The sequence below is a fragment of the Rissa tridactyla genome, chromosome 7, assembly GCF_028500815.1.
Source record: "Rissa tridactyla isolate bRisTri1 chromosome 7, bRisTri1.patW.cur.20221130, whole genome shotgun sequence".
NCBI lineage: Eukaryota > Metazoa > Chordata > Aves > Charadriiformes > Laridae > Rissa > Rissa tridactyla.
In genome coordinates, this window is record NC_071472.1 from 13011973 (window position 1) to 13028375 (window position 16403).

The 16403-nt window shown below is 44.9% G+C and overlaps 1 protein-coding gene across 4 annotated transcripts in view; it reads left to right on the forward strand.

The window, feature by feature from the left end:
• The window catches only part of SEMA5B (semaphorin 5B), a 277297-nt gene that overhangs the window by 228279 nt on the left and 32615 nt on the right, over positions 1–16403 (forward strand). For all 4 annotated transcript variants that reach the window (XM_054209282.1, XM_054209284.1, XM_054209283.1 and 1 more), the window contains 4 exons: positions 4440–4557; positions 10513–10694; positions 13816–13959; positions 15463–15610. In XM_054209282.1, coding sequence (XP_054065257.1) covers positions 4440–4557; positions 10513–10694; positions 13816–13959; positions 15463–15610 — 592 coding nt within the window. The remainder of the gene's footprint in view (positions 1–4439; positions 4558–10512; positions 10695–13815; positions 13960–15462; positions 15611–16403) is intronic.

Below are 16403 nucleotides of genomic sequence, written 5' to 3' on the forward strand. Positions count from 1 at the left end.
GGTAAATGAAAAGAGAGGGAATGAAAACTGGGAGAGTAAGCGCATCCTGGCAGATGAAAGGAGTCCTTCAGTGTGAATGCTCTGGATGACAGTTTTGTGGCTTTTGTAAAAAATGGCATGGTTTTGTGTCTTCTGTCTGATAGTAAGAATGGGAAGAAGCTCTAGTAATTCTTTCTTTCCTTTCGTCTCTCAAAGCCTGATATCATGGGTCTGGTTCTATTGATTTGGTGATCCATTTATTAAACAGTCTAAAGATTTTTAACTCTCTGGGGAAAATGACCAAAAGATTAAGTTATTTGGACCCAGAGCAAATTAAAGTGGATATGAAAAATTTTTGAACTACGTTTAAGCTTTAATGAAGATTCTGAGAGAAGACTTAATTCAGGCTATTACAAAAAAAGGAGATCTTGGGCAGGACCGGCATCTTGGAAGCAGAAGCCTTTTTACAGCACATGCTATTCATGAAGGCTCAGCACCACCAGGCTTCAAAGGCCCTGTAAAAACTCTTTTGAGTCGTAGGTAAGAGTTTCCATTGACTTCAGTGGGCTGCGGATAGCGCTCCACTTGCACAGTCTTAATCCTTTGTGTTATCCCAGATCACTGCTGTAGAAATGATTGCAACAGCCAACAACAGAGAGGCTTACAGCTCCCAAACAGCAGGCAGCAGGTGAGCTCGTATGAGTAAGATCTTATTTTCATGCAAATGTCCTTGGTAAGTGAGAATAAGGAACCGGAGAGAAAAATACCTTGAATAGGAGATACAAATGGAATTGTTTTTCAATTGAGCGTTGTCAGTGTATATGCCTTTATGCCTCAGATAAGACATTTATTGTGAGGCAATGAATTAAAGTGAATTGCTATTGATAGTAATGCCCTGTCTTAATAAATCCAACCTCTCAGATATCCGTCAAGAGGTATTCTCCCGAGTCCTCACTGAATGCTCTACGGCCAGAGGGGAACTGGGAGCATGAACCATGCGGTATCACCACCATCTTACTTCCAGAAGTATCCCGCTTTGTAGGATTTCATTAACTAAGTCATTAGCATTAATATAGCCAGTGTTAACCTGCTACGCTTGGGTAATCTTCTGGGATAATGGGTTCCCTCTACCTGTGTGAATTATGATGGGAGACAACAGTGTGTCATTAGTTCCTTGAGGCATTCCCAGCCTGCCACTTGGGAGACCCAAGTGTGGTGTTCCCTGTGTGTATGGTACGAAATCTGGCCCCACTGAGCCAGTGGCAGAAATCCCATTGCCTTTGAAACATCAGAATTTCATTGTATCATGTAAACTCCTTTGTATCTTATTTCACAGTATTTACATAGTGCCCTGCGAGACTTTGGGTCCCCCGGCCTGTGTGAGTTTTTTCAGTGGTATCATAATACGAAATGGTCTTTATATGTAAACATTCCAATTTATTTTGTATTCTCAGAATAGGGAAATGCTACGATATCTTTATATTTTCCACACCATGGTGCCTGATCTACTAAGAATGACAGCATATTTCTGAAGCATTTTGATCTGTGCGTGCATGTATGCATACATATATTTGTCTTTTGGTGTGTGTTTGCTGGTGTGGTTTTATCTTTTAATGACATAAACAAGGACATATATTCTAAAGATATTGTAAGGATATAAATTAGGGTGGACTTTGAAGTGTTCACTTAAAGTATTTGCCAGAAATGTTGTTCTCTTGCATTAATGCACATTGTAATGCTTTTTCCTGCTTACAAAAGGGAAAAAAACGCAGCAAATTGTGTGTGAGTAAATACACCCTTAAATGTATCGCTGTCAGCTGATATAATAGGTTTCTTACCAGAGCTGAGGCAGATGAGTGGGCTCCAAATCCTGAAGGGAGGCAGACAGCATAGCTATTTTGTTTTTAGATTTCATATGGTTTTGAGGGCCTGCCGTCAGACGAGGAGAGGTCCCAGGCTTTGATGGTTGTTAAATTATGGAGTGCTCGTTTTGACAACCCAGCGGAGCTCGGGCTAGGTAGGAATTCATTGCACCCAGGATGCAGAGCGCAGGGCTGGTGCGGGATGGCCGTAGCTCCCTACCAACAAGCACCACACCGGGCTTTTGCTGGGGCCTGTCATGGTGGCCTTCTGGCGGCTCTGCGGCTCGGTTACTGATGGCCCGTCAGCTGGGGGTCAGTGGCGGCGGCAGGGGATGGCAGGCTGTGATCCATTGAGTGCACCGTTAGGGATCTGTAGCTCGCCGCTCTCAGCCAAGAGCAGCACATTAGCTACATGACATACGTTATGATAGTGCCAGCAAAGTGGTCAGTGCCTAACCGGGATATATTGCAGCCTGCGGAGTGGCTGAGGGCTGCAGCACAGAACATATGGAGATTATTTCCTGAATTTATGCAGCACATGTTTTCCTATAAATTAAATTCAGGGAAAATGTGTATCATAATAGGGTGATGCTCACAACAGCCTTCCCTGTTATGAATTACAATGACCTCTCTCAGCTCGCTGGGTGCCCAGCGAAATGGCTTCATGCAGTTGGAAACAATAGCATGTACTTTTCAGGGTCTGAAAGCCTGACCAAAAGGCTCTCTGACTAAAAGCAGGGATTTTTTTCTTCCCCCTCCCCCCTGTTGCTTCTCTCATTCTTATTCTTCTCTCTAGAAACCGCCCAGTTCCCTCCTGAAGGGCTGAGCTGCCAAGAGGCTGGGCAGATGCCCCAGTGTCTGCTCTGTGATTAACTGGGTGCTGCCCCAGCTGAGGGCTGCCCTGGATGGCAAGGGCAGCTCTGGACGTGGAGTCAGCCCCACTTCATGGATGAGGGTGGTGTGGGCTGCCAAAACAGCACAGGAGTCCTTAGCGAGAATAATGAGCAAAGCAGGACACGTCCCTTCTGTGTCCTTGTACTGAGGATCCCAAGTCTTTCTAGGCAAATATTTGATGTTCTGTTGCCTGGGGCTGGGACAAAATCATCTCTGCCTTTTCCTTGGATGTGTTGAAGCAGCTGAAGGAAAAATGTAGTAGAGACAGTCATTGTAACTACCTTCCTAAAGCATGAAAGATTAAGTCATGTTCCTAACAGCTCCGTGTGTGAAATCTTTAGTCGAGGAAATGTAGGAGCTGCCATGTGGAAGCAAACTGGAAACTCATAATTAAAATATAAATATATACACATGTGTCTCTGTGTGTGTGTATTACACACACACACGCACACACACATATATATGTAAAGCAATCGGTCCCAGACAGCAAAACAATCTAGGGTTTGCTTTGGGGCAAATTGCTGTGGAGTCGGTACAGACTGATAGAGTGTTTTCAGCTGTGCTTAAGGGACTTGCTTTTTCATTTGCAGCTGATTACAGGCTAATAAGATTTCAAAGATTTCTGGGAGGGAACAGTTCACATCTCATTGCATTTGATTTTTTTTTTTTTTGATGTTTCATTTATCATACTGATACCTACCCTTAGAATAAATTTTATTACTCTCCTGTTTAGCTTCTTGAGCTGAATTTTTCCCCCTTGCTGCTGTCTAATTGGCAGTTTTCAAATCATTTGGGACTTTTGGAAAGATCCTATCAGCCTTTTGTGTGACAGAAGAGAATGGATCATCGGAATAAAAAATCATGTTGTGAATCTTTTTAGGTTTAGTCCTCTCTTCTTTGTCTTTCAGTAATACATGCATGATGTAGCTTGTACTGTTATGTTTTCTTAATGAAAATTAACAATTTGAAAGCAACTCATGGGAACAACCAATGCAGCTGAATTTTATCGGTACAGACTAATTCTGTGACTGACCTTCTCTGTTTAGCGGCAGTACTAACCTAGTTATTTTTCTTTAGCAGCTCACATGTTGGGAACACACACTTAGCCTGTAAATATGGATTCAGGAAGAAAATGAATACAGCAGTGTTCAAAGCAGCCAAAAGCTTAGAAATAATGTTCTGCTGTGACTTTTCCAAACTGACATCTTGATGCTGGGATTATAAATGAAACCATTGTTCCAGCAAAGGCCAAGACTAATAGAAAGCCTTTATTACTGGTCCATTGGCTAATTGTGCTTGTCTAACCCCTTTGGATGGACACAGTGTCAGAAAACATACTCACAGAGGTTGCTTTGTGTGAGATTTGGCCTGCTGAGTGATTACATGGGGGCACAAAGATATCTCAATGACAAATGTTCTTTGACTAAAATTTGTAAAGTCATTTTCTTTCCCTAGGCCTTGGAGAGGAGTGAACTGATTTTTAATCTGCAGCTTCTATGAGTGATATTTGCTTTGTGTTCTATCACCCTTCTACTCAGCCATTCTTCCCTTCCAAGCAGGTAAACCTCTGCTTAGAAGAAATTGTTTCTTCTGCTGAGCCTCGGCGCAGTTGACAGCTGTCATATACAAGCACTATACTTGAATACGTGTCTTTAGAGCTAGACAGTCTTAAAAAGCTTTAATCTTTTCTCTTTGTACATGCAGGGAATGCCTAGGAGCCAGAGACCCCTATTGCGGCTGGGATAGCAAGCAGAAGCGATGCACCACCATTGAGGATAGCTCCAACATGAGCCTGTGGACTCAAAATATTACAGAGTGCCCAGTAAGTGGAAGGAGTGGAAATAGTTTATATATGTTGGTGTGTGAGTGTGTGCGTATGTGTAGAAGGGAGAGAGAAAGTGAGTGTGTGCCAGCCTGATGGGGCCTGGCTGTTAGGAGAACATGGAGAGCCTATTATCTGTGCACAGCCACTTGTTTAGAGCACAGAGACCCCAAATTTATTTGTTTGCTCCAAAAGGGGATCCTAAAGTAAGCATTCAGTCCTCCTCATGCCCACCCATGCCTTAAGAAGATTGGATCATGCTGTTGGGTTATTGCTGAGAAGCGTGTAAGCCCCAGATGAAACGTAAGCTTTCTCGGGGCTGCTCCACTGTCTGCACCATTTCCTTGGCTTCCCTGCAGCTTGGGGAAGTCAGAATAGCTGATGTACAGCGCCCTCGGGCAGCATCCAGTTCATTTTCTTCTTGGATCCCTGAGCCATGCCCAGGAGACAATGCTGGTGAAGAAGTGTTGCACTCCAGGAAGAGGCATCTAGGGAGCAGCAGAGAAACAGGGCATGTATGGATGGTTTGCAGAGGGAACAAAAAGATGCAGTATGTACTAGAGAACAAGAGGGAAGGGGAGAGTGTATCCAAGAGAGGGAGCGTGAGAAGAAGACCGTTCAGTTCTAACCTTAATTTAGCAAACCAAAGCATCGGTGGGCATGAGGACGACTGAATGCTTGCTTTGGGATGCCCCTTCTGGAGCAAACAAGTTGATTTAGGGTCTCTGTGCTCTAAACAAAGTCTATGTGATATTTCAAGGAGATGGTCTTCTTTCCTTGCCCTGGTCTCCATGAGATGCATCAGCTAAAAATAAGTGTCACTGCTTGAGTCAGTTTGAGTTGGCTCTCCAGCTCCCTTCCAGCCCACCCAACCTCCTCTGACGACACTATCCAGTTCCTGGCTGTGATCCCCAGAAGCCGTCTGGCCAAATTTAATTCCTGCTGCTTGAAGTGTACCTGCAAGGTGGCTGGGGAGGAAAACCAGGCTTGTTAAAAAAATAGCCGTGGAGGAGAAATTCTCATTAATGTCCGTCGTTATTATCTAACGTCAATTAGCATGTTAATACTGCTAAGTCCAGTAGATAGAGAGAGAAGACTGGATGGTTTATATCTTCAGTATGCTATTTCTGTCTGGAGGTGCTGCGATGTTTATTCCCCTTATCTTCCTTACTTCTCAGATATTTTCCCAGGAAATATTAGTCATTACTTCAATCCATCCTCAGCTTGGCAGGCTTAAGTTTTTCACTGCTGGATTCAGAGGCTTGTGTGTTTATAACCCTCCTGTGTTGAACTGGGATGCAGTGCTTCTTGATTGACCATGCTGTTATCTCGTCCTGCTTAATGCCTGTGTCTGTTGATAGGTGTGTGAGGTGTTAATCCTCTAGTTTGAACATGTCTGCTGTAGTGCACACTAGGGAACAGGCTACTCCAGATCATTGTTTCAAGGTCATAAAAATCCAGCGCAGAATATTCAGGAGCTTTGGCGGTTCTTGGGATGCTAGTTTTACATTTGTTTTAGCATTTCCATTGTAGATTATTTTCCGTTTAGGTGCTCTGATTCTGGCACATACATCAGCCTTGTGCTCTTCAACTGATGGGCTGCCAAGCTGTTTAAAATCCACATGTGAGTGAATTCTTTCTCCTCTGCTCCTTGCTGAAATGAATTCACCTCTGGCATGGAGTGGGATGGCTCATTTAAGCACCTACATCAGCAATATCCAAGTATTTCCTTGTGTTCAGTGCAGGATAAAGGTTGTGGTCAATAGAGGCAAGAGTCTGGGGCAGCATGTGCAAATAACCACTGGAAAGGTAGGGGAATGCAGTGACCCAATGTCAGATTTCGCTGCTGAAAAAGGCCTGTCTGGGAGTTTAGTTGGATGAGTTACTGTCTTAAGAAGTCCTGGCTTTTCTCACCCCACTTTCCTGGGCTGAGCACCAGGCGTTCAGCTGTGCTGGTACAGCTGTATGTGAGATCACACTCAAGTGTGACATGGCATAGATTAAAAGCACCCCTCCCAAATAAACTTTTCCTAACCCAGATAGTGTCAGTGAGTTCTTCTGCAGCCTAGCCCACAAACAGATGTCCTGGCACAGCCGAAGGGACTGGCACGCAGCAACTTTTAAAGCCAGAACTGGCATATTATTGAATTATATCCTACAGGGGCCAGGCATTTGTGTGAGTCAACCACAACACTAACACAACTTGACTGCTGCTCTTGTGCAAACATGCTCGTTCAGAGCTAGTCTGAACAGCTTTGTATAGCACTACATTGTACCACAGATGCCCGCTCTCCAGCTTTAATAGTAAGGGACCTTAGATAAAAGGTTAATTATACACTGTTAACATAGTACCTTGGGCAATGGTTAATATATGTTATTAGCAGGTAATGCCCAGAACCTCCTAAAGGTTTGTTGCTAAGGTTGCAATGTCAAACGTTTTAATATTAAGAAGTGGGAAGACACAAATTGCACATGCTGCTGCTCTTTTCCCTGTTTGTGCGTGTGTCGTATCAGGGAGTCCCGAATATATGATTGCATGCTGTTTCTTCTTAGGCTTGGGAGAAGGGAGTGAGGTGCCTTTTGGTTTTAGGAAAACTGAAAAAAGGCACATCCTACTTTATAATATCTTACTGATGCCAACATGAGCCACCAGCAGGAAAGGAACTTTAGATTTGGCTAACAAACTCTGTTAGTCAAGTTCATGGGGTCACTGTTGGTGGTGGTTGGCAAGTCAGGAGTTGAGTATTCCCAATGAAATGTACAGTGTTCCTTATCCTGAGCCAGATGATGCTCTTCCTCACAGGTTTTCATCCCAGTCCCACTCTGTGCATCCAGCAAACCCCTGTCTCAGCCATCTGGCATGTGCTCCTTGCCACTCCATTTTCTTGCTAATCAGTGCCCGTCTCCCCACTCCTTTTTTTGGGGTGTCTAGCAGACTTGTACCCTGCTCTCGATTCCTGTGGGCTCAGCCACTCAGAGCTGCAGTGCCTGGGATAATCCTGCTCCGGCCCACACTGGAGCATGCCCAGGACCCAGAGAGGACTCCAGGTGCTACGATCAAAATCTGCGAGTCTCGGAAAAATTTTCCTCCTCGCTTCTCAAGGATTTTATACCCCAGACAGATCTGAATCACTTTTCATGGAAATCGTGAAAAGGTGGTACAATGACATAAAGTTCAGTTCCTTGCCTTGAACACTAGCTTGTTTCAAGGAAAAGGTTGCTGCTTATGGACGTTCTTTTCCCCTAGATTGGATTTTAGAAATGTTTGAAATATTTTGACTGAAAACTTTGCAAGAATTTTCAGCTTCTATCAGACAGCCAATGTGGAAACTTCCAGCTGAAATAATTGAAGCTTGGCAAAGTTATAAGCAGTTGACATCTAAATCCTAAGAGGAAGCATAGATGAATCAAAAGAACAAGGAATGCTTCCAGCCTTATCTGTACTATCAGAATAAACATTGAAAATATCCTGGCAGCTGGGCATAGGAATGGTCAGTCTGAATTTTTAGATCCTGCACTTGAGCCTTTAGATGGTACAAGGAAGAAATGAAAAGGCGATGCCTTTGGGTGGAGTATGGCAGCTTACAAAATATGAGAACTGTGGAATCGGTAATAATGTCAGGTGAGAGAAGAGCATTCGATCACGGATGTTTTTAAAGATGTCCTCTCTGTCTGATGGGTGCTGTGTTGGCTACAAAGGATTTGCCTTGTAAAGACATTCCTGAAAAACATCAATGCATATGGGTTTTTATCCCACATCCCAACTTTGCTCTTTTGAAGATGTTTTTATGGATTATTGTTCCATCTTTAAATTCATATATAATTTCTTAAGTATAAAAACTTCCCACACTCACAACGTGACGTGTTTATAAATCTTAGATTTTGGTTATGGCTGCTTGTTTGTTTAATTTTTGGGTTGCTTCCCAGTATCACTTATGAGCCAATAATTATTTGTCAGCTTTTTTTTTTTTTAATTGAAGCCACGGGCCATATTATACCATTGATTTCTGAACAGAACTCCCTGCTGGAATCAGCAAGGCTTTCTGGCTCAAAAATGAATAGAAATGATCCAATACTTGGATTATGACTTTCGTAAGGCAGGAGGAAAAAGGAGATAAAAATCTAGTATTAACTATCTCAAAGTAGTTCTTTTGATTTTTTTTTTCCCTCCTGACTTTTAGCAACCCAACTGTATTGATTTTTGACTGCATGCATGTTTAAAACAACAAATTCGACAACAACAACAAAACTCGATGTTCTCTTCTCTGGGCATCATGCCTTGTAACCTGCAACCCCGAGCAAATTTTTACGACGACATGATAATCTATTTTAAACAAAGGTTTGCAACAGATGCTTGAACCCCCCCCGACTACAGCCTGACGAGCACAGTAACAGATCTAAACTACTTCCATGCCACTGCTGCATATTTTTGATGCTGCTGTAGATGGGTGAGAGGGGAAGATGACAGCCTACCAGAGGTGCATTGTGAGTGTTTAACATAGTGCCAGACTTGGAGAATAAGCAGAGCAGCATGTTTCAGAGGATGAGTGTTTGAAAGCACTACTCCTGTGGCTGTGGTTGGCTCCTCGCGTGGCTCTTGAGCAGGCTCACAGCCTCCCTGTGCCTCGGTTTCCTTGTCTGTAGAGCAGGAGAAATTATTTTCCCTATGGGGTGGCCCAGGGGACTCATCCTGCTGACTGCAGAGCTCAGTGAAACATGGCACAGTGGGGATTGTCAGTGGTAGCTGGCTCGGATTTGGGGCCAGGGCTGCTCGCCAGGGCCCCAGCCTCTTCCTTTCTTCACCCTTTGTGGCATGCGACACTGCTGCCTTTGCCAGCAGTTTTACCAAAGCTGCTGAGCATCCCACCACCCCATGGGCGACATCAGTGGGGACGAGCCACTCGCAGCCAGCTGCCATCTGTGCCATCCTGCCTGCGAGGCCCAGCGCTTTGGGACATGGAATGAGGAGGATGGAGGGAGCCACAGTGGGGAGATAACATCATGGTGCTGCGCTGTAGCAAGGAAATTGCTGTATATAGGCAGGGCAGGGATGTTCTGAAGTCGGGAGCAGAGGGGAAGGCAGGGCAGGGGCATTCAGGGCAGCCTGCCAGGCATGGCCCTGGAGTTGCTGGATTTTGCAGTAGTGGTGGAGCAGGCATGAGAAGGCAGCGGTGGCCTGGGAGCGATCCCAAGAGGAGCAGGCAGCACTCATCTTCTCGAAGTCAGCCTGGGTTGCGAGGGCCCTAGGACCTGCTCCCCCAGCCCTCCGCTTGGGGCTCACCTAGCGGCACTGGTTAAAACAAGGCACAGGGGAGCAAGCTCTGACACCCCATCTCCTGGAAGATCTTCACCAACGCTGGGCTGAAATAGTTCTGATTCTCATTCTTTTGCTCTGCCAGGACTACCATATTTTTACTTCTTCATCGAAGCGCACGGGAAGCTCAAGCCCCCCAGCCTGTTTGGGGCTGTACAGGCATGAAGCAAAATGCTGAGGAAACAGCCGTGGGATCTGGTCTATAAATTGCCTTGAGATGAATTCTTGCTCTTTAGCCCACTGTGTGATCCTCAGCATTAATTCTGGTCACCACCATCTCCTTCACTGTCTGTCCTTCACCCAGCTTAGCCATTTAGACTGAAGCTGTGCAGCGTGGGACGTGGGAGTGCGATGGTTTTGTGGCGTGGCAGATGGATGCTTGTGCCTGGTGTGGTGCTGGCTGGGCCGGCTCGGGTGCCTGTGCGCACATGTTAGGTATGCGGGGTGGAATTTGGAGGGTAAATATTGATGCGGCGTTGTCTGAAAACAACCCTCTGTTTTGAATCCTGCTCACAAGCACAGACAGCTCCCATCTAAGCTGCATCCTAATCCCCCCGGCAGCTTTGTTTGGCATTTCTATTGTGGGGCTGTCTCCAGAAATGTAAACTTGCTATTAATGACCTTTTTTCTTTTAAAATTAGGTGAAAAACCTGACAACAAATGGAAGACTGGGGCCTTGGTCCCCATGGCAACTCTGTGAGCATTCGGATGGGGACAGCACAGGCTCCTGTATGTGTAGGTCACGTTCGTGTGACAGCCCTCGTCCTCGCTGCGGAGGTCGTGGCTGCGAAGGGGCCAGGATTGAAGTTGCAAATTGCTCAAGGTACCTCAGCATCTTTGTGCTTTTTAGGAAGGGAGCAAGAGTTGTGCCTGTCCACAGCTTAGCTCCTTCCTTACGTTTCTGTGACATGTTTCTTGTTGTATCCCAGCCAAACTGAGGTATGTGAGGTCCAGCTTGAAGCTAGTGAAAAATGAAGGAGCCCAAGGGCTCTGAGAGATGGGCCTTCAGCCAGAGCTCTTGGAACATGAGCACCCCAAATTAGTGTACACATTAACGTTTCCCTACACTGTGCCTCGGTTTCCCTCAACTGTACGGTGAGTGGTGACCCATCAGGAGGAGGCGAGTAAGACAGAAGTAGCTGTTAGCCAACTGAACAGCAATAAGCTAGAGAAATCCAGTAAGCTCATCATTTTTTGGAGTTTGAATTCCGAGGTTGCATTGCCAAAAGTGAGCAGAGCTCCTTCAGAGCAACGCTTGTAAAGACAGGGCCTAGCCTAGCTCCGAGCAAGGCTTGTTTGCCTTGTTCTGCCAGTCTGTGAACTGTCTGCAGCACGCTGGCTAGGTGAAAGCAACAGCTCATCGTCTGGCGGTGCTTAGGAGGCATGCCTGCCGGGGACAGCACTTAAACAACGCATGCAGCTCGGCTTGTGTCAAAGTGTTGCCTTTCCAGGGAAGCCTGAAGCTCGTGTTTGAGCAGTATGGAAGCTAAATATCCTCCGGTCAGGTGCCCCAGCACAGCCGCAGTGTTTCTGTCCATGTTACCCCTCCACCCTCAGACTACATCATGTCATGACTCAAGGAGAGACGATGCAATAGTGTAAGCACTACTTAACCAGGGTGGGATCAGCCAATATTCTGGTAAATATTGGGTCAATACAGTTTTTATCTACTTTATCTGCTCCATAAATGTTCATGCCGTTAAGGACAGCTGTCTCTTGATGCCTCCCTGGAGATCAGTGCTGGTCTTGGCATTAAAAATTCAGCAATACTCATGTTTTAATTGGCATCTCTCCTTCCAGTTGTGGGCTGTGCTGCCCAAAAGGCGCGCAGTCATTCCTGCCCCTGTGCTGCCACCGTGGGCTGAGCGGAGCGGAGCCTTCCCCAGGCAGGCTTTTTATGTCAGTGGCAAATGGAAAGCGTGCCAGTGGGAAGGGTTTCTCAGCACTGCTCTGATGGCAAAAGAGGCAGGAACAGCTTCTAAGAAGGGGATGAAAAATAGATTATTCAATCTTAAGACACAGGAAAACAGCGCGGTTTGAAAAATAGGGACATCTGGTCATCCTACATCCGCCTCAGCCCTCAAATTTCCTTTAATTGACTTCATCTGGCATTGAGATTTCTTTTTGCAGAGGGAGCAGGATGCTTAAAGATGAGTTCTATTAGAAAGCTGGAGATCAGAAAATGGAAGGGGTCTTTATTTGTGTTAAAAATCCTGAAACATAAATAGATGCTGAGAATTGTTGGGGTTTTGAGGAGTTTTTAGTAGAAATTACTTTCCCTTTTTTGTTGCAATAAGAGCAACAAAATTTTTGTGATTTTACATATAGTCTTTCTTTTGCGTTAAGGAGTGGGGAGGTAGTAGGTGGGTTAAAACGTGGCAGAATAAGATGGAATAGCAGGATTTTTATATAAGTGAGTTTCTTGTTCTTTGACCTTGTTTGGGGCGGGAGAGGGGAAGGGAAGGAGGGAGAGGGATGAGAGAACAAGAGGAGGAGGAGAGAAACATCTAACAGGGTTCTGAAATAAGGGTGCCAAGAACAGGCAAGAGTTGATAACAAATACAAAAAGTGTGAAGGGCAATGCGGGTTTTAACTTTCATCCTCTGCCCTGATTGGTGCTATGCCAGAAAATATTTCTTGCCAGCAGTGTTATTAGTTCAGTAAATGCTTTGAAAATTAACATCTGTTTTCAAGCTTAGCTTTCAAGAACCAGAGAGCACCTGAGTTGTTTTTTGACTAGATTTTTTAGAAAGGTTTTTCCTTATTAAAAAAAAAAACAAAAACCAAAAGAAATGAGATTTTTTGGCTTAAGGCAGTGAAGTGTCAAGATTAGGCAGTTCTGTAAGACAGAGCATTGCCACCAGCTCTATTCAAAATGAAACCTGCGGTGCGGAAGAGATGAGATACAGTTCCTCCTCTCCTGCTCCAAGGTTCAGTAGTGTTGCCAAATCAGAGGAAGGTGAGCTTTAATAAATGCAAGGTTTTCAAGATGAAAATGTTGGCTTCTGTGTAAGCACGCGGTTGGGTTACCGCGTGGCGGCAACCTCGCAGGAGCCAGCTGCCTGCACGTGCTCAGCCCGTCGCAGGAGCGAGGCGCAGAGCCTTTGCGACATCTCTGTCGCTGAGGTGTGAACGAAGAGGTTTTACATCACATTCGCTTCAGGCTAAGTTACCAGAGATGTGATCACTCATTAAACCGTGAAACTTGATCCTGCCTCTGAGCTCTTAATTGCCTTCTGGTTTCTACAGATTTAAGGTCACACTACAGTGACGTCTGCAGGCAGCCATGAAAGCTAGAAGCAATTATTGTTATTTTTAATGAAATTTGAGATTTCCACTTAATAGGATTCAATGCTAAAGGCTTTAGAAAAACACCAAATATTATGAAGTTTGTGATAAAACCGTGGGAGCTGGCAGTAGTATTGCGGTAAGAGATTTAAAGCATCAGTACCTACTGAACTAGCAGAGGGTAGGTTTTTTTACATCCTTTGGCACAACTGGCATTCGTGAGCCTCAAACCCTCCACTTTTTGTGCAGGAGAGTCCAGGACATACAACTTGGGGATCCACCATTGGATCAGAAAGGGGAGGTTATGAGGCATGGGGGAGGTAATGGGGAAACAGTGAGAGTTACAGCAACCACACTGTTGCCCAGCAAATCCTAGGAGGCATTTTGAAAATCCTTCAGCATTGGCTTCATTCTCTTCCTTTCCAGTTCTTAAAGACTTCAATGGGAGGAAAGTTAGGCCAAAGCTAAGCACTTTTGAAACTCCCTTTTCTAGATCTCTGCTGATGTAAAGTCTGGTTGAAATGAATAATCTCTTATCCAATGAGTTGAACCATTCCCCCATCAGTGCCTTATGTGTTTTGTTGCTGAGTACAGCATGATGTGGGCAGACCGTTAGGTCACCACCACACTCCGTTCTCTCCCACCTCCTTTGTTAGAAATGGCGCTTGGACACCCTGGTCTTCCTGGGCCCCGTGTAGCACCTCCTGTGGGATTGGCTTTCAAGTCCGCCAGCGATCCTGCAGCAACCCCTCTCCACGGTACGGGGGCAGGGTCTGCGTTGGACAAAGCAGGGAAGAAAGGTAAGAGCTGTCCACAACACCATGTGTTCACTTCTGTGGTTATAATGTTGGCAGTTGGAAGTGGTGGCTCTTGTATGAATGCAGATTAAGGCTCTTTGGCTGAATGCACAAAATGGAAGAAATTCCAGAGAGATGAGGTTTCTCACATGCATGGCCACTGTCTTTCAATGAGCCTTTGGCCATCAGAGACTTCAGTTCTGCCTCCCCTCTCAAGCAGGACGTTTGAGACCTTCACAAGTATTCCCGTCTCCCAAACAGAGGTCTGACCCCCTCAATGAAAGGAGAAGCTGTGCCTGCTGTCAGCAGTGTAGAGTTTAGTGATACAGTTACACTGTTCTGATCCGTCCCTGAGGAGGCAGTTGAGTACGTGCAGCTTCCATCGCCAATTGCACCATTCCTAAGTCGCTATTAATTGTGCTGATGCACCAAGAGAAGTTCAAAACAAAATACAGCTGGACTCACGGAGTCAGGGTTGAGTTTTTGCAGGGGTTGGCATCAAAAAAACATCTTTTTTTCCCTCTGACCTAAGCAAATTTCATGCAAAATCAATAAGAGACAATACTTTTTGAACCTACGGAGCCATCTGCACTATTACACTTCTTCGAGCCCGGCCCCTCATTAAACGCATGCTTCAAGGCATCCCAATTTGGTTTCCAGATTTGACATTTCATTAAAGGCCACCTCTGCTTGGCAGTAGGCTGTTGCTTGTCCCTTGAGTGGTCACTTAAGACAGATCTCTCTGCATTTCTCAGAATACAAAGGGCAATTCATTTAACTTCCTTGATTCAGGACATTTTAATGTTTGGTTTGATTTGTGGCCATTCAGAATGGTCCTTTTTGGGTTTTAAAGACTACATCCGAGTCAATTGCAGTCCTGTGTGATTCAATTTGAGAACAATATTGATTAAAAAGCTGAACAAAATTAAAGTTACCTTTTGAAAAGGGAACATGAAATAGCATTACTTTAGGGCCTGCTTTTAGATGCTTATAGCATCTAGTTCAGCTCCAGTTGCAAACACTAGTTTTTTAGGGTCCAAGCAGTAGTCAGGGCCAGATCATGGGAAGAGAAGATTGTCAAGCCTTTAGCACCTGCCATTAGTGACAGGTCACTGTTGAGTTGACCTGCCAGTAGTCATCCCATTGAAAATATTTACCATCCACTGTCTCTCTTTATGACACATGGGTTCAACTTATGAGCTCTTTTGTGAATTCAGTGCATAAAAGTTAGGATCTTAGAGCACTTTCAAAAACTTGATCTTGACCATTTATTCCAGCTGTCTCAGTGAGCTCAGCCTGGTTAACCGCTCCCCCTGTTCGGAACAAAGGGTACAGTTCTATGAACAGGAACGTTGCTAATCTGGCTGTTGTGTCAGCCTTCCGCTGGCTTTCTGTGCCTGCATGAATTGCACCCAAATGCAGTGTTTAGTCTTGTATCCATCACCATTTTGTCCCTTGGATGTGCTGACATGGATGTGTTTTGAGCAATGCGCTTTCTTATTTCAGATTCTGTAATGAGAACAGTCCATGTCCATTACCAATTTTTTGGTCTTCGTGGGGTCCTTGGAATAAATGTAGTGTGAATTGTGGTGGAGGGATTCATTCAAGGCAGAGGTCCTGTGAAAATGGAAATACATGTCCAGGCTGTGCTGTGGTATGTATTTTTTATTGACATTGCGTAAGGGGCACCTCTTGGCATCTAGCATCTAGGAACTTGGTATTTAACTCCTCTCTCCATCTTGGTTTTATTTCTTAAGCTAGAAAAAGCCGCTATCCTCAGCTTTTGCTGGAAAGGATGCTGAAATGAACTGGGAAGCAGAGAGGTGGCAAATTCCCAAGTCAGTGAAGTTGGTGTGAAAGTGTGTATGTGTCAGTCTCTGTGTGTGTGTTTACCTAAAGGTAAGGACAGACTGGTGTACAGAGGACTTCCTCAGGCCTCTGTGGGATCAGGTATGAAGTCCTGTACCTGAAAGCATTATACATTTTCTTTTCTTCTATCCCACTCCCATTGAGTCAAGGAGGCCCTAATATCAGAATTGAGTCTTATTGCCATATTTGAGTAAACAACTGGTCAAAAACCTAGTTAACCCATCAGTGAGGCGATGGCTACCTATTTGCTCTCTCTATTTTCCCGTTCCTATTCCGGCAGCTGTTTCATGCAGCTGTTTTAATTAGTTTTATGGAGAGTTTTCTTTCAGTGTAAGCAGATTTGATCTGGAACCTCCCATCTGTTCACAAGCTGTTTGGCATTTACTCTAGAATCATAAAGTCCTGAAGCATTACGTTTCTTTCCCTCTGCCAGAAAAGACTGGTTTGTTTATTTATTTATCTTTAAACAAGAGCACAATGTTTGTCACTGGAATTCCTCCCACTAGTGGCAAGAATTGTAAAGGCCCTAAATCACCCCATTCCCATCCAGCCAGAACGTTGTCTGTGCTCAGTGGATG